General features: G+C 41.4%; 4 protein-coding genes and 1 pseudogene across 4 annotated transcripts; all 5 read right to left on the bottom strand.

The window, feature by feature from the left end:
- Positions 1–306: 306 nt before the first annotated feature.
- LOC147320756 (olfactory receptor 52B2-like) lies at positions 307–1,411 on the bottom strand (annotated as a pseudogene).
- Positions 1,412–2,043: 632 nt separating this feature from the next.
- LOC147320755 (olfactory receptor 1-like) lies at positions 2,044–3,088 on the bottom strand. Its single transcript, XM_086307501.1, has one exon. It carries the CDS (start codon positions 3,086–3,088, stop codon positions 2,108–2,110), a length of 981 nt encoding a protein of 326 aa, XP_086163627.1. The 3' UTR covers positions 2,044–2,107.
- Positions 3,089–4,953: 1,865 nt separating this feature from the next.
- On the bottom strand, positions 4,954–5,613 carry LOC147320754 (uncharacterized). Its single transcript, XM_086307357.1, has one exon. It carries the CDS (start codon positions 5,611–5,613, stop codon positions 4,954–4,956), a length of 660 nt encoding a protein of 219 aa, XP_086163483.1.
- Positions 5,614–16,955: 11,342 nt separating this feature from the next.
- On the bottom strand, positions 16,956–17,927 carry LOC147320753 (olfactory receptor 1500-like). The gene has a single exon (XM_086307356.1). It carries the CDS (start codon positions 17,925–17,927, stop codon positions 16,956–16,958), a length of 972 nt encoding a protein of 323 aa, XP_086163482.1.
- A 3,403-nt stretch (positions 17,928–21,330) lies between these two features.
- Positions 21,331–22,917, bottom strand: LOC147320752 (E3 SUMO-protein ligase ZBED1-like). The gene has a single exon (XM_086307499.1). It carries the CDS (start codon positions 22,843–22,845, stop codon positions 21,331–21,333), a length of 1,515 nt encoding a protein of 504 aa, XP_086163625.1. The 5' UTR covers positions 22,846–22,917.
- Positions 22,918–25,127: the final 2,210 nt, after the last annotated feature.

The following is a 25,127-nucleotide window of genomic DNA, read 5'->3' as shown; positions in this document are numbered from 1 at the left end:
AAGCTGTTAGAAGCAGCCTTCATTGTGTCCCAGTCTGTAGACTCCAAACACGTGCGAAGCTCCTCCACAGACTCGTTGCTCCACAGTTTTTTGGTCCTCACGACAGGTTTGGAGAGCTTCAGCCTCTGTCTGTACGCGGGGATCAGGTGAATCATGACGTGGTCAGAAAGTCCGAGTGAAGCGGGGGGCACCGCACGATAGGCCCCGCTGATCGTGCTGTAACAGTGGTCTAATGTCCTCACCTCTCTGGTTGGGCATTTAATATACTGCTTGTATTTGGGAAGCTCATGGCTCAGATTGGCTTTGTTAAAGTCCCCAAGAGCAATGATGAGAGAGTCCGGGAATATCCGCTTCTGTCTTTAAAGCATATACAATAGGATTGAGCAAAGGTGGTATGGTGTGTGTCAACGTGTAATTTATCATTCTAGCATTAGGATCAATGTAGAAGGCCATTGCTACTATGTTAGTGATGGCAAGAAGAAAATGACCACAAGGATCAGGTGAGAAGTACAAGTTTTTAACGCTCTGACTCGTTCCTCTCTTGAAGTAGTCCTCCTCAGTGCTATGGAAATACAGATATATGTGACTACTATGAATGCTAGGGGAATGATGAGAATTATAATGACTAGGGAAAATGCTAACTTGAAATTTAAAGATGTATCATTACAAACTAGATGATAAATTGGTCCATGATCACAATAAAAGCTGTTTATTACTAAAGATCTACAGAATGAAAGACGATTAAGAAGCCCAACCATGGTTGCAATTGCACTCACCAAAAAAATCCATACAAACAGCAGAATAGCAGCAATTGATGTTTCAGTAACAATACTATGATACCTTAAAAGACAAATTGACTTTTATTATATCAAGATAGCACAAGAGTGTGATGATCAAAATGGTGACCACTTCCGGGACAAAAACAACTGTATTATGATGCTAAAACAACTTCTACTCTATTCAAGAATCTGCACAGACAGCAACTTAATGCAAAGCTAGCTAAGAAATCAGAATGTTGACCCCAGCACATCATTCAGTCCAACACCGTCAACAGGTAACAAAGACAGTGATGAGCAGCCCGGGTTGCAGCATTCTACCCTTTATTTCTCAATTTCTCCTCAAAGAGGAGAGGTTAGAAGCCATGGCACAGGGAAGAGAGGCCACAAGTGCTACTTATGCAAAATAATTTATCGCACAGACAGTTTTTTTTTTCATCACATGCGCAGTACAGCCCTGTGTATGCTGCTCTAACACTGTCCACAAACGTAACAGGGCTGGCTGCTTTAAACTTAATTTGCGATTCAAAATGAACCAAGAAGTAGGAATAGATAAAGGAATATTTTGGATTGGCATAATTACATAATTATACATCAATATATGGGCATCTTTATATTAACTCATTCACTGCCATTGACGTCTATAGACGTCAATTGAAAGCATACGTTTGAAAATGGCTGGCAGTGAATGAGTTAATATAAATAGATAAATTATCTATAGATATATAGATAGTGTATATATGTGCATATACAAGAACAAATACATTTGATGAAATATGATAAGCACTCACTTCCTCTTACTTCTTTTCAAATAGGAAATGGTTCATATTTTCTTAGTGGAATTCATTGCCTGAGGTCTGAATGATAAGTTTTGTTCATTGTGTTTATATGTAGGCTTTCTTTCAGATTTTACATATGTCATATAGAAGAACCCATAGTCACATATTCATATGTTTAGGGACATTATTACTAAAGAAATTTTTTTTTTTACTTCCTGATCAAATAAAGGTGAATGCACAGTTCCAACTGTCCTCCTGGTTTTTATATTTAAATATATAACTTTAAAAAAATCAGGTACATAAATTCAACTTTCATTCATTCATTGCTTTTTTAAAACTTTTTTTCAAGGGTTGTGGGTGTTAAAATTATTTTCCATACAATATACAGTATTCAAAACATTTTATGTAAACATGATATACAGTGAAGAACATAACATAATACACTATTTCTAAATGTAATATTATAGCACAAATAGCTAGAACTTGTTTTTTCTTTTTTTTTAAGTATACTGTAATAGTCCCAAATGGGTCAATATAATAGAAACATTTGGTTCACCATTTTGTGACTGGACTTCTAATATTATTTATTTTCCAAAGCTTCTTGACTGCATTCATTACTTCTTCTGTCTTTAAAGCATATACAATAGGATTGATCAAAGCTGGTAGGGTGTGTGTCAAAGTTGAGTTTATAATTCTGGCATTAGGATGAATGTAGGAGGTCCATACAGCAATGTTTGTACCTACAAATGGTAGGAACAAAATAGCAACAAGGATCAGATGAGAAGTACAAGTTTTCAGTGCTTTAAGTCGTTCCTCTCCTGATGCAATTTTGCTCAGCGCTATGGAAATGCAAACATAAGTGCAGGATATGAATATTAGCGGAATAAAGACTCCTATACTTACAACAACATTTGCCATAATGATATTTAAAGATGGATCATTACATGCCAGACGATATATTGGTCCATGATCACAGAAAAAGCTTTTCACTACAACAGAGTCACAGAAGGAAAGACGATTAATAAGCCCAACAACTAATGTTGTTAGACTCAACATAACAAGCCATATAAACAGCAACATTGATGTAATAGATGTTTTAGTCACAATGCTATGATACCTTAAAGGGAAACAAATTGCTATAAGTCTGTCATATGCCATCGTGACAAGCGTCCATGACTGCACACCTCCAAAAAAAAAAACAAAGAACATATAACTTAAACAGGCCTCATAAACAATGTATCTCCTGTCAAACAGAAATGTGTCTAATAGTTTTGGGATGAGAGCTGTGCTCCCACACAAATCTGTCAAAGCCATGTTGAACACAATCATGTATTTAGGAGTATGAAGTGTCTTCACCAGCCAAATAAGTGAGAGAAGAAAGCCATTCCCCAAAACAGTCATGATGTAGACAAAACACAGGAAAACATAGAAATATTTAACATGAGGGATGTTGGAAAATCCACTGAGATAAAATATTGCAGGGCGAACAAATGTGGAATTAGACTTAGTAGTGGCTTTTTCTTCTGAGTCCATTACAAATAGGTTTCCTTAGTCATAAAAATCACAGATAAAAGCATATAACACAAAGTGAAGCATCTGATCCAAAGTTGCTGTAATAAAATTTTGCCCAAACTACATAAGCAGTGCACTACAGTGAGGCGTCTCATGACCAACCTGGTATTTGTATTTTACCTCTAAGACTGTGATGCAGCAGAAGCAAGTAACTTTGTCACATGGCCATCTTATTTTCTACTCACTGGGTGGCAAAAAAAAAAGAAGGTAAAATTCCAGCAGCTCAGGTTTCAGTGTAATATAATAAAATTATATAAATTTAACATCACATAAAAATACTTAGCTTTTCAGGAGGTAACATTGGGAAGATTATTTTAGATCAGCATGATAAATTAAAATACAGATGTTTTAGCTTTAAATCACATTAAATCGTAAATTTAACAACTGTACTAACAGATTTTTCATGTTATTTTGCATTAAATATGTTAATGCGCTCTCTTTAATTTTTGCATTTATACTGATATTTCATGCATCCAAGGAATAGCGCCAAGAAACTAGAATCTAAGTCATGACAAAGGAAGGCAAGGTAAGGCATACTTGAAGATGTTCAAGTTAAACAGGTTAAAACCTACATCTTTCATTTAGTAGTCTGTTTTCTTTACATAATAAATTCAATTACCATTGTTCTTTGAAAAATATAGTTAATTAATATGCATATTTTATACCTGGCTCTATAGTTTCAATCAAAGCTTTGACACAGTTTTCATTGAAAAAAAAAATGTAATCAATCGCAAAGTAAAATGTGTCGCTATGAATCTAACTGTTAGAAACATCCTTAGCAACATAAGCGTATGTGCCCCAGTAAAAGTAGACTAGTGCCAACAAATTCATTAAAATTATTTGTTAGGATCCCTGGGTTTTTAGACCCAGGGTTTTGTATTTACAGTTCTTTTGGGTTTTGTGATTCCTTGTTTATTGAGAATCTCTTATGCTGTTTGACTCTTCTCGTGTATAAATAATATACTATAGTTTCCTTTATAATTAATTTTATCCTTTGCAGTCTCTGTTTATATTCTGCTTCTTCTTTCCTGTTTTATTGTGAAAGTCTTTTGTCTTGTGTGTCTTGTGTAGAGTTTACTTCCCTTGTCTTGTTATTCCTCAATATTCCCGATTTACTTCGGGTGTGTTTCCTATGTGTCTCCAGTGCTTTGAGTCATTCCTCTCCCGACGCAATTCTGCTCAGTGCTATGGAAATGCAAACATAAGTAAACGCTATTAATATTAGAGGAATACAGATTAAACTAACTAAGGAAACATATGCCATTATGCGGTTTAAAGATGTATCATTGCATGCCAGATAAAACACAGGTCCATGATCACAGAAAAAGCTTTTCTGTCACGTCCGTTGTGGCAGACGTGTGGAGTTAGTAGAAAGGACCCAAAATGCAGCAGCTCTGGTGCAGGTGAGCATTTATTAACAGGAGTGGATACAAACAGCAATGGCGGGGGAACATGAAACTGGAACCTAAACTGGGCAGAGCTAAAGAAAAACAAGAGCACTAGAAGGCCATAAAACAAAACACGAGTCCAAAACCAAAAGAAGACAAAAAAAGAAACACACCGGAGCTCAAGAAAACAAAGTCCAAAACAGAACAGTTCAGGGGGCCGGCCCGGGAGCCGACAACACAGGAGCCTGAACCGTTCAGGAGGCTGACCTTGCGGACGGCAACGGCGGCGACGACGGCACTGGTCCGGGGGCCGGCCGTGCGGAAGGCAATGGCGGTGACGACGGCACTGGTCCGGAGACTGGCCGCGAGGAAGGCAACGGCGGCGGCGACGACAGCACTGTTCCGGAGGCTGGCCGTGCGGAAGGCAACGGCGGCGACTCAGGCGAAGGGGGTCTGGGGGCCGCCCACGACCAGTAGCCTGGAAGGTGGCCGATTAACCACAGACCCAGACGAGGCAGGACCAGACGATGCTGAAGGCAAAGACACGGAGGCAGGACCAGGCGACGCTGAAGGCGAAGACACGGAGGCAGGGCCAGGCGACGCTGAAGCTGGACCAGGCGAAGTCGAAACTGAAGCTGGGCCAGGCGAAGGCATGGACGAAGCCGCTGCTGCAGGCGAGGCTGAAAGCACTGAGGCTAGACCAGCTGAGAATGGCGCTGCAGGCGTCGGCGTGGAAGCCGGAGACGGTGGCGCTGCCGGCGGCGGCGTGGAAGACAGTGGCGCTGCCGGTGGCGCTGCCGGCGGCGGCGTGGAAGCCGGAGACGGTGGCGCTGCAGGCTGGGCGGATCCCTTGGATCCTCCTGCGATGACAGAAGACGAAGGCCGGAGCGGTCCCTCGGACCCTCCAGCGGAGACAGGAGAAAAAGGCCGGAGCGGTTCCTCGGACCCTCCAGCGGAGACACGAGACAAAGGCCGGAGTGGTCCCTCGGACCCTCCAGCAGAAGCCATCACAAACCCAGCAGGCATGGAGTCCACTAGCTGACATAAAGGCAACTGGCACTGCACTGAGCACTGGCTCTGCCCAGGCAACGCTGACATGGTGCAGTTCTCACTAAACTTCAGGGGTCCAGAATCAGCTGGGGACTGAGACCTAGCCTCTGGGGAAGCCCTGGAGTGGCAAACTGTGCCAATGGCGGCTAAACCATGAAAAGCACCCTGAGTAGAAACAAGACTTTCTCCCTGCATAGAGTGAATGAGTGAAACTGGTAATACCGGAGCCTGAGCTACGGGTGACACAGGAGACTGAACTACAGGTGACACAGGAGACTGAACTACAGGTGACACAGGAGACTGAACTACAGGTGGCACTGGAGACTGAGCTGAAAGTGACACCGGAGGCGCTGGAGATTGAGTGGAGAGCGAGTGAGCAGCTGACACTGGAGACTGAGTGGAGATATATATATATATATATATATATATATATATATATATATATATATATATATATATATATATATATATATATATATACACACACACACTGTGGCTAAGACCATGAAGAAGAACGAGTTAAAGTCTCTTGTGGTCAGTGGGTTGGTTGGGAAAGGTGTGTTCCCTTTAGACGCGGACACTAGGATGCAGCGTCGGTCTTTGAAACCTCTGATCAGCCTGAGGTTTGTACTGGGGATGGGACAGTGACACCTACTGTGGTCAAACCAGGTGGGGGAAAACCCCCAGCCTCTCTTCCACGGTTTGAGCCCTTCTCTGTTGAATCCAGTAATCCCAGTGTTGGTGCACGCTTAAAGGTACGTTTGGCTCGTCTTGAACTTGAACCAAAGAAAGGGAACGTAAGGATGAGCTTGAATTCAAGCTAAAGTGTCGGCAGCTAGAAGCTGAGACATCTATTAGGTTGCGCCAGCTGGAGTTGCAAGCTAACAAATTGTCTCCTGAGCCTTCTGCTCCACCTTCAGTGAAGTATGAAGATAACGTTAGTAATCCCTCAGATAATTCTCCCCCTGCTCCTGCACCTCCAACATTTGATGTAGGCAAAAACATTGCCCTGGTTCCACCATTCAGGGAGACTGAGGTGGAGGCCTATTTTAATGTGTTTGAGCGCATTGCTTTACATTGGCCCAAGGAGGTTTGGTCCCTTTTGCTTCAGTGCAAATTAATTGGTAAAGCACAGGAAGTATGCGCAGCTCTCACTATTGAGGACAGTCTTGTGTATGACAATGTCAAAAGTGCTATACTCAGCCTATGAGTTGGTCCCTGAAGCTTACAGGCTTCTATTTGATAGGTGGTGTCAAGCAAGCAAAGTTTCAGAGTTTAACGCACTGCGTGAACTGTTATTGTTGGAGGAATTCAAAAACTGTGTTCCTGAGCATACGGTGCTGTACCTGAATGAACAAAAAGTTGCCACTTTGCAAGAGGCAGCTGTCCTGGCAGAAGAATTTGCTTTGACGCACAAAAGCGTGTTTGTAAATCTGAATCACCCTATCATGAACAAATGAAAGAGGACACAAAGCCGCACCCTCAACAACCTAGGGGTTCCTCGGGTTCCAAGTCTGATAGACAATGTTTTTACTGTCACAAAGTGGGGCATATAGTTTCTGAGTGTTTGGCTCTTAAACATAAACAGTTGAGGTTAGCCTCTGGTTTTTTCAAGGTTGCAGTGAGAAACTTATTTCCTATTCAGGGTGTTGAGTTTATAATGGGAAATGATATTGCTGGGGTCAAGGTACTCCCTGTTCCTGAAGTGGTGGATAAGCCCAGCTGTATCCTAGGAGAGGATGAGCTGTTGAAATCCCACCCTGATGTGTTTTCTGTCAGTGTTCTTACCAGGTTGCAAGCTCATAAGCTGGAGGAAGTGAACTTGAGTGAGACTGTTCTTGGATCTTGCAAAGAAAAGCGTCTGGACTTCTTTAAGTTGCTTGAAGACGTTTCACCTCTCATCCGAGAAGCTTCTTCAGTTCTAAGGTCAAATGGTGGAGAGTCCCAGATATAAACCTAGTGGGAGTAACCCCCCACAGAGGGACAAAAGGACCCCCTGATGATCCTCTAATCGCCTGAGCCAAGGTGTGAAACTGGGTGTGGGTCCCAATCAGCCAGAGTTTCGGGTATGTTCATTGTGAAACCTGGCCCCACCTTATCATGCGAATTCCTGAGGTCAGATGGCCCAGGATGTGAGTGGGCGTCAAGGCGTCTGGGAAGGGAACTCAAAACTGGATTATAGATGGCAGAGAGTTGGTGTCGTAAACCCCCGCCTCTGTTCAAAGATGGTCGCTCACAGTGGACATAGATGGCTTCTTTCACTCCTCTTTCAAACCATCTGTTCTCTCTGTCCAAAATGTGAACATTGGCATCCTCGAAAGAGTGTCCTTTATCCTTAAGCTGCAGATGGACTGCTGAGTCTTGTCCTGTGGAGGTGGCTCTTCTGTGTTGTGCCATGCGCTTGTGAAGTGGCTGTTTGGTCTCTCCAATGTAGAGGTCTGGGCATTCCTCGCTGCACTGTACAGCTCCTTTGACTACGATGACCTGGATGACTGAGAACCTTCACAGACATGTTCTTGGATCTGTTCTAACTGAGGACAGAGAGCCGGCTGCTAGCCTTTCTGAACCAGCACTCGATGAACAGGGTCTGACTACTCTGTCTGACGTTCTTCCTTTGCCAGTCTCATCTGTTCCAAGGATAAAGCTGGAAAACGTGTATGAATAAAACTCACAGGAATACCCTAAACAAGAAATTGCATAGATGTTCACTGTGTATGCTTTTGCATCCTTAATAAAATAAATGCATTGGAACTCGCTACTCCCCTCTGCAAATCTCTACCATATGGCTACCTTTCCTGTGAAGTGGAAGGGTTTGTGTGTCCCAGGAATCCCAGGGGCTATGTTGTCCGGGGGCTTCTGCCCCCTGGTAGGCTCTCCCATAGCAAACTGGTCCTGGGTGAGGGACCAGACAAAGGGTGATTCAGATGACCCCTATGAGAAGAACCCCTTGGGAACAGTTCACCCTGCACGGGATAGGGTTACCAGGGCCCTGCCCTGGAGCCAGGCCTGGGGAGGGTGCCCGAGAGGGAGTATCTGGTGGCCAGGCCTTAGCCCGAAAAAGAGACCACCTGCAGGAGGCATCGTAGGGGTCGGGTGCATTATGTGCCGGGCAGTGGCCAGGAATGGAGGCCCTGGGGGACTGATCCCTGACTACCAAAACTACCAATTGGGACATGGAATGAAACCGTGCAAAACGTTTCGTTGGCATTGTTGTGTTTGTTGAGGAGAAAACTTACAAACATACAGTACATCACTTCAGAGTCACACAACTGGCGATCAAAGATTTATGTAAATTTGACAAGCTAAACGCACTATATACTGCACAGCAGCGGTCCCCAACCTTTTGTGCACCACGGTCCAGTTTAATGTCAGACAATATTTTCACGGACCGGCCTTTAAGGTGTTGCGGATGAATACAACAAAATAAAATGATACAGACAAAGACAAAAACTGTGGTATTTTGTAAATATAATAATAAACGCGAATTCAGCTGTGTAATTGTGTAACTTTATTAGCAGTATACTCCTGAAATGCGCCAACAACATTGAGAATAACATCCTCCTCTCTGCCCCTTAATGCTCTCTGGTCGCTATGGTAACGCGTAAATAATGCTTTCAAAATAAGACACACAACTACAAAACGGGAAAAGACCCAGGGAAACCGACTTAATGATTAAAAACCCTGAAAACCATACACTTCACACCTGAGCCTCAACTCTCGCGGCCTGGTACCAAACGACTCACGGACCGGTACCGGTCCTGTTGGGGACCGTTGCTGTACAGGAGACACGGCACTAGATTGATTGACAATGGTCTCCCACAATACATTGCAGCGTTACGTCAACTCCAAAGCCCTATCGTTGAGTCACTTCCGGCATTTCAGACAATCCCTTTCCGTCAAGAGCCACTTGTTAATTTGTTGCGGACTTGTTAAAGTGTTTTCTTAAATGTTATTTTGTTGTCAATTTTTTTATTTGTTTTTGTTTTTTTAATGTAAAAGTGTTTTCGGAAATGTTATTTTGTTGTTGATGTTGTAAATGTGATTTGCACTTCCCAGCCACCGTACATTTAAGCTTAGAAACATATACTCACATATGCTTGTGCCAACATAAATCTAACATCTCCAATGTTTTGATTCTGCAATAGTAAGGTGGATCATGAAATGAGGCGAACAGAGGACCGGTCCAATAGAATTTAAAGGTAAGCACCATCTGTTAAACCAAAGTTGGATGAATTCTAAATTATCTGTTCGCTGAGTTAACGATCTTCACTGTTAAATTGGCTCAGTAATGCTGAAACATTAGACCAAGAGACGTTTCTTAAGAACTACAGGTTGATGTCTAAGTGTTTCAGGGCAAGTCGAGTATGGACACTAGAGCAAGAGACTTTTGCAAAGATCTACAGGTTGACGTATAAATGTTCCGAGAAGCGTTGGACGCTTTTAAAAAACACAGAATTTAAAGTATTTTGGAAGCCGGGCTCCCTATAAATGCAAAGTTCAGGGATTGGTATCCCCACCTGACTACGGACGCCTAGCGTGACCGGTTGGACCGGAGATCCAGGTTGGCGTACCTCAGGGACTTGGGACCCCGTTAAACGCTAGTGGTTAAGAGACCACTGGGAGTGGTTAGAGTCCACCCCCTTTTTGCCTTTTTTGGACAGCAGAACTGAGCTTTGGTGCTTATAATCTTAAAAAGAAGCGCTGGGCGCACGGCCGGAAATATAGTTGAATTCAACGAGTGTATAGGAATTGTGTGATTCTTGTTGTTAAAATTGTAAATACGTGGCTTCTATGTGAGGTGGCGAACATTCTGACAGACTGTTTCGCTGCGATGAAAATATTTAATGGTAGTGGTTAGAGTCCACTACTTTGCCTAGGACAGAGAATTGGAGTTGAGCAGGAAAACATGGTCGACAACAAGTAATTTTGAGATAATGCTTGTATATTGCTGCTTGGCTAAAGAAGTGTGCTAATTGTGCTAAAGGATTGTGTTAAATTCTGCTAAAGAATTGTGTCAATTGGGCTACTGCGAAGAAAAAAGGGTGTAGAAACTGAGGAAATGCAGTAACGTGGAGAGTGTGTGTGTATGTGACAGGAAGTGAAAGTGTCTGCATGCAGTCTGAAGGAAATTGGCTGATGTGAGTGCAACGAATGACGAGAAAGAGACATTTTAAAATGTGGATAGAAGAATCACAGAATGAAAGTGTCAATAAGTAGTGATGAGAAGGATATTAAATAAATGTCTTAGTTTGTTAGTACAGGTGCCCACGGACCTGGATCAACTTCCTTCACGAGCACAGCGGCCGGGTCAAAATGATAGATTAACATAATTGGCATGATACCCAGGCCAGGTTTTGGCTGAAATTTCACAGCTTCATCTCGATGTACATCTTATCCTGGAAAGAAGCTTTAAGGATGGTCAATCTCTTCCTGAAGATAAAAGGCAGCTCCAGACCAACAGCGTCAACTTCAAGAATCAACAGCTGGTGAACAGACAGCAGCACTGACTTAAAACTCTGAAAGGTTCAGCAGCATGTACAAATACTATCGTGGATGGAAGCATGCGCTCTTAATCACAAGCTGGGAAGTTCACCAGTGACATCCTTGTGTGTGAATGGACTTGAGAGGACCATCTGTTTTGCATTTGCCATGCTGGGAGTTAAGCAGCAAAAGAAGAGACCGAAAAGAAAAGAATGAACAGATAAGAAGAAACAGCTCATTGGTCCTCTGATTGCCAAAATAGTGTAGATTTAACAGACACTTGCTATCAAATGCTGAGGTTATCCATCGCTGAGAAATAACTCTCCAAGCTGCAGGACAACAGGTTGACTTCTGTGAAAAGGAAAATAGACTGGTATGACCAACCAGTGATGAGACAATAAATGTAGTTTTAAAATAGTAAATTGTGAGATGTCTTCTGCTGATTGAGCAATACAAGTGATTTACTGTATGAAGGAGATTCTTTTTTGTGGTAATATTTCAAATATGCATTTCTGTTGTCCTGTCAACTTGGGTTGACAGGACAGTGGGTTATGTGGGTTATGAACTGATATGAAAATTAGGTGATCATTGTTAGATTAGGAATAGATGGTTTGATCTCACAAGTTAACAGGATGTAGCAGAGTCTGTTAGAGTAGAGACTAAAAAAACCGAGTTTCCTGTTTCTGATGCATGGGTGAGGTTGATATACACCTCTGACTATATGAAAATAAACTTGCTTTGTAAAATACATGACAGCATGTTACAATATAATTGAGTAAAGTGATTGGGTCTGTGACTAAAATGAGTGCAGCAGTGCAGACCTGGAGAAGAAATTTACAATCTAGTGATGAAACATTGGCATGAAGTGTTTAGGAAGTGGTTAATGGAGAACATTAGTGTTGTGTGAATTTTGCAGTTGCTAACAAAATTCTCTGTGTATTTAGCAGGTGGAACTATGCCAGTTGATCCCAGACTCTCCAGAATTGTGGAGCACTTGTGGGCAACCGGCAAATATGATGTAGGGAAAATGAACAGAGGGGGTGACACTTAAGTCTGAGTTCAGACCAGATAAGCATCAGCATTTAATTAAAGCTAGAAGCAGTGACGACAGCACTGAATCTCGTGTTACCGGAAGTTCTAATGCCTACATCATATTGTTTTATTGGGAGCAAGAGCTTTTCTGGTTTGTTTTCCCTTTTTAAGAGAAAACAGTTCATTTTGGACGGGTTCTGAAATAGGTCTAATATTTTATATGTAACAGTGCACTTAGACCCATCATTGGTCAAGATGGCGCCAGTGTTTACGGCCTGCCGTCGGACTCTGTTTGTACTAGTGTTTTATTTTTACTTTGTTTTAAAACATGCTAACTCTCTGCTTGTATATGATTGCCAAATGGTGCTGGCTATAAGATCCTCTCAGTTAAAAAACTCTTTATTGCAATTGTGGATATCAGGGAACCTTCTCCCCACCGCTCCTGTCAGGAGTTCCAGCTTGCCTCCGCTGTGTTCCGGTGCTACCTCAACCTAGAGGGCGTCGTGGGAAACGCAGTGGCTTATTGGTGAGAATGAAGGCTACCTGGACACGATTTTGAAAAATACTTCACCCTGACACCTGTTGTCGGGCTTACGACAACAGGTTCCTCAGACACCTGTGAAAGGTTCCTGCAGTTTTTTATCAATAAGATAAAACGTCTTCAATCTATGATCGCTGATCTATGATCAGCTGCAATCTTTTGTAAATGGACGCAATGTTCTTGAGAGGTTTCAGTCTGGTTTTAAAACTCTTCATAGTATAGAAACTGCACGTTTAAGAGTTCTTAATGATCTTTTATTAGCCACTGACTCAGGTGACTCAGCTGTGCTTCTGCTTCTGGATTCTCCATTTATAGGTCTAATTTAATAGCTCTAGGTCTAATTTTTACAAAATATAACATTTGTTTTCATTCATATGCTGATGATACTCAGATCTATCTTCAACTGAAGGGAAATAGTTCTGCCTCACTAGAGGCAGAACTGGAGGCAGTGTATCGGTGAAGTTAAATCTTGGATGGCCTCTAACTTCCTTAACTTCAATGAGAACAAAACCGAAGTGATAATTTTTGGACCAAGTGGCAATCCCAGCACCTCTAATTTTAACCTGCACAGTCTTGAGTCTTTTGTCAAATCGCATGCCAAAAATTTAGGGGTTAATATTTGACAGCAATTTCATCTTTGAAAAACAGATGAGCTCAGTCGTACAGCAGTCTTTCTTCAAACTGGGGCTTTTATCTAAGGTGAGATCATTTTTATCTTTTAAAAACATTCAACGGGTGATTCATGCTTTTATTATATCCCAGCTGGACTATTGTAACTCCTTATATGCTGGAGTTAGCCAGACCTGCCTGGCAAGGCTGCAGTTAGTCCAGAATGCTGCAAACAATGGTTTCTATGATCATTTTTCTATGATTTTATGGTGATTTGTGTGATTACCAATTCAGGTACAGATAAAACGTAAGATTATAATGAACCATGAGTTCCCACAACTCCGGATTTTTTCCTAGAGAACCAGCGAGAATCACAAATCATTCCAGGCATAGCAGACGGCACAATCAGTGATTGAGGTCAAGGGTCGTGTCATTTGGGGTGCAGCAATAACCACGAGGGGGTTGGCGGAAATCCAGAAGGACCAGACCAAGAAGGACCAGCACGCTGAGTCAGTTGAGTAAGAGAAACACGCAGACCTCAACAAAAGGGGGCAGAATAATCCCCCGGTCTGTGGAAAAGACCTCAGGGTAGTAGAAAAAAAAGTAGAAGCTGGAAAGTAATGGGAGGTCTGAGAGTATTAGCTTTACTAATAGTCTGTGTGATTTTTATGTTATGTTAATTGCCCGAACACAGTGGTCATCCCACATCTGGTCCACTCGTTAAAGGGGGACAGACTGTCCAGAGAGGGAAAAAAGCGCGGCAACTAAGAGAACTGACATGTAATGGGTATAGAAATAGCAACCTGGGGTTAGATTGGCTAATTCAAAATATAAAGGAACAAAAGGTGTCAGACTGTGCGGCGGGCGTAGCCACTTGCCTAGGGATGGGTATCGTTTAGGTTTTATCCGATACCGGTGCCAAACCGGTACTTTTGAAACAGTGCCGGTGCTTAAACGGTGCTCAAACCAGTGCTTAAAGAATGGAGAACACAAAATTGGTCCAAAAACCTCTCATGTTCAGCTGTTTTTTTGTAAAAAGATAACAATGTTAGCCTTTTCTGCAGCTATGGGGCATATATGGTGTCACTCTTGGCTGGAAGCAGTGCTTAATCAATGGAAAAAACACAAACTTTGTCCAAAAACCTCTCATGTTTAGCTGTTTTCCACTTTTTCTTTGGTCATTTTAGCCTTTTTGGCCAGGGTGAAGGGAGTATCTGCCATCAAACAAGAAGACAGCTGCATGTAGCTATGATGATGTTTGCTAGTTCACCTTACATGCATTAATGTAATAACGTGGTTAGCCTACTCAACGTAAATTACACACGAACAACATTAAGCTACTCACGCAGAGAAGAACGGCTGTTGCTGCCATTATCATCCGTCATCATTTCTGCTACACTGGCAGGGCTAGGGGCCAGGACTCTATTCTTCGGGTTTTTGGGGGATGTTGCTCTGGGTCCGATAACTGGCAACCCACCCGCAGTAGATGTTCACGGTGTGAGGTCTTGCAGCAAGCTATCAAATACGGCGCATTTCTTGGCTTTTAAAAAAAACGCTATGCGTCACCAGGTGTTTCATCGGATTTGAGGTGTTACCTCCTTTGACAATATCACCTTAAAGCACTTGTTGCAGGCCGCTGAGTTTGCATCTTTTGCTGTGAAGTACAGCCAGACTTTTGACCGCTTCGCCTTGGGCATTTTAATCTGTAGCTCTGCATAAAAGAACGTACGTACCTAGACCGGCCTACTATCCTCGGAAACGTAAAATGATTGGCTAGAATCTAAAGTGTATCACAGCTTAGGAAAAAAAGCACCGAAATAAAGCACCGAAATGTGCGCTGCTTTTCGGTCTGGTTACTACCGTTTATGTCAGAACCCGGATACCGGTACCCATCCCTACACTTGCCCACACCTCTTCACTGAACCTGGCCCTTTCTATTCAAATGACACGTGGGGATTTGGTTGTATGCTTAAAATAACAAGAAGTGCTGTTTATATAGGAAACTGCTAAACTCTCTCCAGCCTGTTTCCACCAATTGACAATAAAACTAATCTAGGACATTTTACCCCAAGAAAAGCTAACTATACCTGTTTTGATTTTACAGTGAGCAACTAGGGAAGTCAGATGTATGATGCAGGAGAGATCCCAGTGGACTGGTGTACGGTGGTGTATCCAGCCCAAGGGAATGCCTCCAGGGAAAACATGACATAAATTGGCCCATGGGCAAGAGCGGCTTTGTACTATTATGCTGGGTGAAAAGGGGGTAAGGGTCTCAGGAAACAGGGCAGGGCAGCTCACAGCCCAGCGTAGATGCCAGGTGCTGTTCTAAAGGTCCACTTACTTGTTTGACTTATTTGTGGGGTTTCTAACATATATGGACACCATAGGGGTCCCTAGGGGAGTCACATTAATCGCATAGATCGCATTAATTATATACATTACAATGTCCTAAGGTCCTAAGGGGGTGTATGTGCAATGTTTAGAGATATGTGTTGCACTTTCATCCCCAAGAACACTGCTCCAGACAGTTCTGTAACCAGAGCCTGGAAGGCCTCAGAACATTATCCAAAACAATACATGAACAATGAAGAATACACAACCCATTGGAGGAATGCATGATATCTATGTTTGGGCAATGGGAAGGTTTTATTTTGTCTATTATTGGTAAACAGTGGCTCCAGTGTGTCATACTGTGACCTTTACGAGATGGCGCCTGGATTGAAATTAAAGTAGAGCAGAAAAACATGAATGTCAAGCAATTTGCATGACTGTAATGTCGGTGATATCCTACTTGGAGATTGTGTTGAAACCCCATGAAGAGAATCTATAAGAAATTAAATTGATAATTGACTTTGAACATGGGATTGAAATCACTACATTCGTAGCAATTCCTATCCCTACACACACTGAAAAGCTAATTTGACCTCCTAAATCTGTTTTCACATAGAATGTGTAAATGTCACAAGCTTTTTAAAGTTAAGAGTGTGTCTTTGTTTGGAGTAGACTTCATCTGCTATTACCTTTTTAATTAACCATAAGCAGTGGATGATTGTAAATGCCAGTCAAGTATAATTTCTTATGTGTTGAACTGGAATGTTCTGGTGAGCACAGGTACCAGTAGTACTACACTAAAGTACCAAGAAAGGAGATTTTTGCAATAAAATAACTGTAATATATCATACAGTTGTGTTTTCCAATGAGAAAGGCCGAAATTAGATTTACAGTTTTTATTTTACTTTTAAAATGATTTACCTTAAACTGGTTTAAAGTGCATTTAATGCTAAGGTGTCACAGCTAAATCATACTCTGGACATAAGTTTCCACCATAAAAAGTGACAATTAAATAACTACACAAAACTTAGAGACCAAGACCATACACAAAACAGAAACTTCCACTAACAAGTCTAGATATCTTGAAAGTCACAGTAGGGCTTTTATTAACTGCCTTGAGGTTTAAAGTCAAATGCATATTTACACTTTGTAATGTTCATTGACCAGCATCAAATACACTATTACATTAGACTCTTTCACAGACTCTTTTACATTTAAAATAGTCTCAATTTTCAATAACAATTATAAAATGTTATATTGTTATTATGAGACATGAAACATTGTTTTGTTTGCCATATTTTGGATTATTTTATATGAAATTTTCTATGTTTTCAGCTTTTTAAACCCCTCCGCAAAGGATGATTGGGTACTGCTAAGGTTCAAATCTGAATGCTTTTTATTTGTTTGCAGAAATTTTAAATTGCATTTTAACTTTTAATAACTTCTTCAACGATTCTTTGATTTCCTGTGTCTGAAGACCATAGATTATTGGATTTAAAGTCAAAGGCATGACAGTGGCCAAAGACAGACTTACAGTCCTTGCATTTGGAAGTATTGTACTCCCAAAGGTAAAGATAAATAGTGCAGGGAGGAAATAAATTGCCACTAATGAAAGGTGACTTGTGCAGGTTTTTAAAGCCTTTAGTCTTTCCCTACATGTAGCAGTTTTTGACAAAGAATAACCAATACAGCAGTAACTTCCCACGATAAATGCCAGTGGAACCCAAAGAACAAGAACTGGTGCCAAATGAGCAATTACACGATTTGGAGTAAGATCATTGCAGCCAAGCCGATACACAGGTCCATGATCACAGAAATAGCTCTGAATAACCACAGAGTCACAGAAAGAAAGTCTTGTGAGAAGACCAACTGCAGTGAGTATGATAGTAATTGCAAGAAGCCAGAAAAAAGCGATCAAAGATAAAATGAGTTTGTGGCTGATTCTCATTTGGTAGTGCAGCGGGTACATGATAGCCATGACTCTGTCAAAGGACAACACAACCAGATTAAAAGCCTGAGCTGCAAAAAAGGTCAAGCAGAAAAACATGAATGCCAAGCAGTCATTGTAGGAGATATGGTGATGGTTAAACAGAAAAATGTCAACAAGCTTTGGCATCAAAGCAGAGCTACTTAACAGGTCTGTAAATGCAAAGTTCACAACTCCAATATGTTTTGGACCTCTCAATGTATGATCCAAAATTATGCCAATCATCAGTAGTGTGTTTCCCACCACTGAAAAAATGTAGATAAAGCACAGAAAGACAAAGTAATACCTAATATTAGCTATGCCATTAAATGCACTTATTATGAAATATGCAGGTTTCACAAATGTGATGTTTTTCCCAACAGCTGAATTAAAAAATTCCATTTGAATAATTTTTTTTTTAATGTTGAAGGTTAAAGTTAATGTCCTTTATTTTATGTTTCAGCAAACCTTCTTTAGTTAAGACTGGCTCCAAATGGAAGCAGAGCACGTTTGTGTTCTGTCCCTTATAGTCACTTTGCATTCCCCTATGACATCAAACCATATGGTTACAGCTTTGTGCAGACAATTTAACTAATAGGAATATTACATAATGGTTAATATTTTCTGACTGCCATCTTACTATCCCGAATTTTTTTCCGAATGCTGGTCAACCTCAGACTGACAATACAACTCAAAATCATGTTGTTTTGGATTAATTAAAAAGCTGGAAAGGGTACTTTGTGAAAATGTGTGCCCTTTTTCTACTCCTGATATTAATCTAAGATTATCAAATACCGGCTTTGCTGTCCTGCCAAGCTTGCTGTTGGGCACTGTTATTTTGTGTCAATAAGCTCGTAAGTAGCAAATTTAGTTAATAGAAGTCAGTCAATAATGGTAAACGCTAACATGTGTTAAGACTCATCAAAGGTAATGTATTTTTTCATGAAACAGAAGAGGATGGATGGCTGGAATGGAATGGAATGGAAAGATAGATAGATGTTGTGCACTGCCTTGGAAGTTTGGAGTGGAGCAGATGTTGTGATGGGCCAACACAGTTTTTTTTCCTCCAGAAGTCAACCACCATCTCTTTTATTAATCTAAGCTTACCAAATACCGGCTTTGCTGTCCTGCCAAGCTTGCTGTTGGGCACTGTTACCTGTGTCAATAAGCTCGTAGGTAATGTTGTGTTAAAGCAGGTGTAATTGGTCTTCACCCATGATGTTGTGATGGGCCAACTCACCATCTATTTTGTCTTGCTGACATTCAGAAAGAGGTGTTTCTTTCGGACCATTCTACAGTTGCCCTCACCAGATCCCTGTACTCAGACTCCTGCCCCCCCTTAATGCACCCAACCACTGCAGTGTCATCAGAAGTGTACAAGGTAAAGAGGAATGGAGATGTAGACCGTGTCATGTGGTGCCCCAATATTACTAACCAGCACATCAGAAAGGGTGCCCCCCAGAGTTACAAACTGAGGCCTCTCTGACAGATAGTCAGCAAATCAGGAGACAGTAGAAGTTGTGATATCCATCCCGAGAAGCTTCTCACTTAGCAGAAATGGCTGGATTGTTATTTACTTTGCTTTTGTTTCCTTGTCGTTTGTTACTGGAAGACTGACTATGATTCTATTACCAGCAAATTACATATTACAGTATGTCAGCTAACACACTTGCTCTTGTGGAGACTGGGGAGATTTTCTTTTCCACCCCTTAAAGAGCACCCAGTGTGCACATTGCCCGACTAATATTACACCAGACCAGTAGAGATAAAAAACAAACCCAGAATTTAAAAAAACATCAGTTTTAAAAGGCGGCTCTACTCTAAAACTGTGACACAACCATGTGCAGTCCGTCCTCCAGCTGACTACTATGTTTGCTGCACAACTTGCTTGAGGTCTTCTAAAATCACTTCTTGAGTCTCTGCTGTAAGGACATAACCACAGTGTGTGTGAATGGCTACTCAATCATCTCAGGCTCTTCACCTTCACAGTTGCTCCTCAGTGCAAATGAGAGAAAAACAGCACCTGCTAGTGATGTGTGGATCAATCCTGAAATATCGATTCCTCTGATACCAATCATTTATGTTCTAGAATCAATTCTTACATTAAAATATCGATATTTTAGTAATTTAGGGTAAATTTGTAGTTTATCATTAACAGGAACACAGTGGAAAGAAACTATAACATTCGGATTGTCTACATTCAAATTCAGAGGCTGCTTCCACCTGAGGACCCGGCCTTCGCGGTCTAAAGAAAGCCGGGTAGTACGGCACGAGCTCCCTCCTTGGAGTGAAATGCTGCCGTCTGCTCCTTGCTATCTAAAATATAACCGGGCGCTGACGTAAACTCTCGACCGTCTCACACTTCTGTTTAATCAGTTTTCTGTTTGTGTGAAAACCCCGAAGGAACCCACCCAAGGGATTAAAAAAGTTACATTTAATTTAATCTAATCTAATAACTTTAATCTCAGCCAAACCGATTGACCCACGAACAAATAAAACACTGAAAAAGCCAAACAACATTTTTAAGTTATCAAAGGGACTTATATATCATGTTTAACCTGAGTAGCGAAAGACAGCGGTGGGTTTGAAAAGGATTAGCCAGGAGTCCGGTGTTCTCACTGGCTCTAGTGAGCCTTGAACCCCCACTCGCTATCGAGCTGGTGAGACGTCTGTTACCCACGTCGGAGCGCAAAACGTCGGAGCGCTTTTGAAAATATGTGGTGTCTTGATAAACCCTAGCAGATATTTGAAGTTTACACAGCTGACACATTTTTATCATATTTTAACATATGTTCACCTGAAAATATGTTAAACGTTTATTTTGTGACCCAAAAAGAATAATAAGAGTAATATTAACACTAACTAGCTGCCACCATTATTGACTACTGCGCTGGGCTGCGCTACGAATTCTGGGACACAGCTTCTTCTTCTTCGGGGTTTAATGGCAGCTGGCATCCTTGTACATGCAGTGCTGCCATCTTCTGTTTCAGTCCGTTATTACACTCTTAAATCCTACTACTTATTCCTGCGTCTTTTGGGATCTTACAAAGCTTCAAACGACACGTCAACTATTAAATTAGTTGTCGACAATTTTAATAGTCGACGTAATCGTGACTAGGGCTGGGCAAAACGATTATTTTCCTAATCGATGAATCTAGCGATTAATTTTTCGATGCATCGATTAATCTAATGATTAATTTTTCAATCCGATTCGATTTTGATTTGATTCGATTATCGATTATTTCCATATTTTTTGACTTGTATAGCAATTTCACATTTACTAATTTATGTATATCAATGAAAAACACAAATTTCTTCATTTGAAGACCTTTTAATAAAAAAAATTGCAAAATAAAATTGTAGAGGTCATACAATCAATAGCATTTAACAAGAAATGAAATGTGCAAACATATAAAATTAAGGAAAAGTTAACAAAACATTTCAAATAAATAGCAACAATGGTGTCTTTAAACAAACAAAATGTAACATTCACTTTGCTTTCTCCCAAAAAGTGCTCTTCATTCACAAAACAAAATCCACAATAACATTGTAGTACAATCTTCTGTTTTTAACAAAAAATTAAATGTTGTGCAGAACAAATATGAACAAAGGAAATCATAGCAAAAAATTAATAAAATATAAACAGCAGCAATGGCATCTTTGAACAAATACAACGTAACATTCACTTTGCTCTCTGCAAAAAAAGTGCTCTTTGTTAACAAAATATCCATTTTGCTGCCTTCTCTCCTATTTGTGTGTGTGTTTGTGTGTGTGTGTGTTCAATCATGTTCATCACATGAAGTAGTTATGCATTGGAGTGGAGAAATGTTAGCATTTCTACATGCTCAGCAGTCAGGCTTGCCCTTTTTTTGGTGACAATGTTTCCAGCAACTGAAAAAAGCCTTTCAGATGGTGTTGATGTGGCAGGTACAGCCAAATATGATTTGGCTAAATTAGCCAGTGTGGGGAATCTTGTTGCATTATTCTTCCACCATGTAAGGGGGTCATTATCCCTTGGAATAGGGGCTTCCCCAAAATACAGCAGTGCTTCTTTCCTCACCGCCTCATTTTCTCCATCCCCACCCAACAAAGTGTCCAACACAGACCTCTTCTTTGTTGGGGGACTTGCTGAGGCTTCCTGTCCCACATGTTCCTGCTGTAACTGTGATCTCTGCTCCCTTTTGAGATCAAGTGCCTCCCTCTGTACTGTTACTTGCAGTTTCAGAGCATCTTCTGGAGAAAGGAATTTCAGTTTACGAAAACGTGGATCAAGGGCAGCAGCAATGAGTGACACATTTTTTCCATCTGCTTGAAATGCAGATACCTCTGGCTGCCACCTATACAAGATTTCCTCTTCTGTACAGTTCTGGAAAGAGTTCACTGCAGCAGAATCAAATGATTTGTTTTTGGTGGATTTCAGGAGACCTTTCAGCAGGGGGGGAAGAACAGAGACTGTGACATAAGACTGTCCACTAAGAACATTAGTGGCTTGCTCATAAGGCTTGAGCACCTCCTTCAATTCATCCAGAAGAATCCACTGATCACTTTTCAGATCTAGGTACTGTTTCCCACGCTGTGTGACTTTTGGATCTGAAAGCGTCGCAACCACTGGCCATCTCTGTTCCAACAGACGTTCAATCATGTAGTATGAACTGTTCCATCTGACAGCGACATCCTGGATTAGTTTATGCTCAGCTGTACCCATCTGCTTTTGCTTCTGCTTAAGTTTGGTGCAAGCTGGCTCACTTTTCCTGATGTGCTTTACAAGGCCCCGTGCAGCTGATAGTGCCTTATCAATCTTGGGGTCTTTCAGTGCATGGTTTACAACCAGTTGCAGTGTATGCCCGGCACACCGATAGGACACCACTCCAAACTTCTCTTTCAGGATGTGGAGAGCTGCAACTATGTTACTTGCATTATCATGCACAACGGCAAGGACATTATGCAAGGAAATGTGGAATTTCTCTGCCACCTTCTCCACCCAGGAGGCAAGGTTTTCTGCAGTGTGGCGCTCTTCAACTGGCAGTGTTGCTAAATTGAAGGAGAGAATATGCCAATTGTCATTAATGAAATGACAAGTTACCCCTAAGTAGGACTCTGTGACCAGACTTGTCCAAGCATCAGTGGTAAGGGAGATTTTGGATGTGGCCTTTTTTAGTTCATTCCTTAGTTTCTCAACTGAAGTTTCATACTTTCTCTCCATCATGCTTGTAAAATGACGCCTAGACGGCAGAGTGTATCCCGGTTGGAAAGTGGTCAGCATTTCTTTGAATCCCTCACCCTCAACCACAGCAAGTGGTCTCATGTCTTTTAAAATCATAGTTAAGACGCTCTCGGTAAGTACAGCCGCCTCCTGGGGGGTGCATGGTGTACTTCTTCTCTGACAGTAGTTCTCCAGACTTTTCTGTTTGTTCCTGAAATCATAAATCACACACAGCACACAGATGAATTCGAATAATTACAAAATAATTATATGGAAAGCATAATATCAAAATAATTAGATAAGGATCTGGTTGTTATAATAAATAAATATAAACCATGTATGTGCCTTACTGTTGTTGAAATCTCCCAATTCTTTGAATCTTTGGGCTGAAGGAAGGACAATACTCGGTGTATTTATGCTCAATCAACAATCATTTATTTCCATACAATTCAACACTTAAGAGCATAAGGACCATCATGATGGGGAGACCTGCCTGCAGAGGGTCACAGCAAGTCTCAAAATGGTGACGGGTTGCTCAGCTTTTTATAGTCTCTAGTGGCCCCCACCTAGTCGTAAAAGACCAAACATTAACATTCTTTCTCTCTTACGGCGCCTCAGTTATGACCTCGGCAGTTGTTTCTCTGCTTTCTGTAAGGTGGGGGTGTGGAATGTGGTCTGTCTATCTCCCCTGTCTTAGACACAGAGTCTCCTGCTTACAACCTTCTCTTTATGATTCAACAATAGAACATGTCAAGAAAACAGTGTAACACATTCCCAGCAGATCAAGGATACAGAGTGATGCACACTTATCTAATAAACTAATAAGTGAATATGTTCTTTTAACTCAAAAGTATAATGAGAACTAAACTACATACAGCTCACACACTCTATATTAAAGGGTATAATATGATCTACAGCAGTATTCTAATTCAACTACTTTGATTACATATATAAGGTAACATATAATAACAGAATAATCTAATACTGTTATGCCATGTGCTTTCATAGCATAACAGTAAGAGATTAATGATAATCACCAATGTTGAACATATGATATGGCTGCAAAAAATAACTGCAAAAAATAGCGTTTAAACAGCCATAGCTGATGGCACATTTACTGGTGCACTGCTTTCTAGCCATTAGATGGCATAACTTTGACCTATAAGATCAAGCTGAAGAAGCATTATGTATAAAAACAGCATTCAAATAGGATGAAAGACATTAAACTTGACAAATCAAGAGTTCGTTGTCATTTTGCTTTTGCAAGCACTTTAACGATGTTGTAACATTGTCCACGACGGCTACGTTTAGGTGGTGGTGAATTATCCTTGTTAACATTTCTCCTGCGGCCAATTCTATGTCTCACATTTTCATCTTTCGCCGATTCTGATAATCAGCCTGCGCGCATTCCGACTCATTTTGCCAGCATGGGCCACAAATTAAAAAAACAACTAAACAGCAGCTGCTATATGTTACTGCTAAGCAGCTTAAATTAGTTTTGTATTTATGGAGGTTGGGTGTTTATCTCTGTCTATGAGTGAGTGTATGTCTAGGGGAGGGGGGGGGGGGGGGTCGGATGAATTAACGGGTAAAAACCAGCGTTAGTAAAAAAGTTGAAAACTTACGGTGGTTTGTCCTTTTCAGAAGCTGCTCCTGGATGTCGTCGTTTGAGGTGCTGGTGCATAGCCGTCGTGCTTTTATGATAGGCCATTTCCACCTTACAAAGCCGGCAAACGACTGAATCACTTCCTTTTCGGTTAAAATATCCCCATACTGTAGAACTGCGTGTTCGGGTGCAGTGGTTTAAGTCGACTGCGACTACCTCACTCATGTTACCGCTACTCACTGCCGCCATGTATTTTTTTGAAAGTGACGACGCATCGACGTAAATTGTTTTACGTCGACGTATTTTACGCGTCGACGTAATCGATTACGTCGACGCGTTGTCCCAGCCCTAATCGTGACTAGTCGACTAATCGTGGCAGCCCTAGCTGGGAATGCCTAGCAGAGGCCCCAGTCCGTGAGATCTTTAATGCACACCTCCAGCAGAGCTTCAACAGCATTCCAAGGGAGACTGGGGACATTGTGCACGAATGAACAATGACAATGCTGCCCTTTGTAACTGATTTCAAATCTATCACTATCTATCTAGTGTGGACGTAGCCCCAGGGTCCTGTTCGCGAGTGATGGGAGAAGGTAGTGGAAGATTGACAGACGGATTGGTGCTGCGGCTGCAGTGATGCAGATGTTGCACCGGTCTGGTGTGGTGAAGAGGGAGCTGAGTGTAAAAGTGAAGCTCTCAAAATTAGTTTTGTCGCTGATTCATTTTTGACCTCTTGCCTCAATTTTATTCTGCAACTTAGACATCCACATTACGCACACTCTCACATAACACATAC

This window comes from Aulonocara sp. 'chitande type north' Nkhata Bay, linkage group LG10, assembly GCF_057382095.1.
Source record: "Aulonocara sp. 'chitande type north' Nkhata Bay isolate Kocher_YH1m ecotype deep benthic linkage group LG10, A_spYH_male_GT1.1, whole genome shotgun sequence".
Lineage (NCBI taxonomy): Eukaryota > Metazoa > Chordata > Actinopteri > Cichliformes > Cichlidae > Aulonocara > Aulonocara sp. 'chitande type north' Nkhata Bay.
This window is presented reverse-complemented; position numbering and strand designations above follow the sequence as displayed.

Bases quoted from the DNA above. Each gene is read 5' to 3' on its own strand.
- LOC147320754 (XM_086307357.1), bottom strand. From the start codon at position 5,613: ATGTCAGCGTTGCCTGGGCAGAGCCAGTGCTCAGTGCAGTGCCAGTTG.
- LOC147320753 (XM_086307356.1), bottom strand. From the start codon at position 17,927: ATGGAATTTTTTAATTCAGCTGTTGGGAAAAACATCACATTTGTGAAA.
- LOC147320752 (XM_086307499.1), bottom strand. From the start codon at position 22,845: ATGATTTTAAAAGACATGAGACCACTTGCTGTGGTTGAGGGTGAGGGA.
- LOC147320755 (XM_086307501.1), bottom strand. From the start codon at position 3,088: ATGGACTCAGAAGAAAAAGCCACTACTAAGTCTAATTCCACATTTGTT.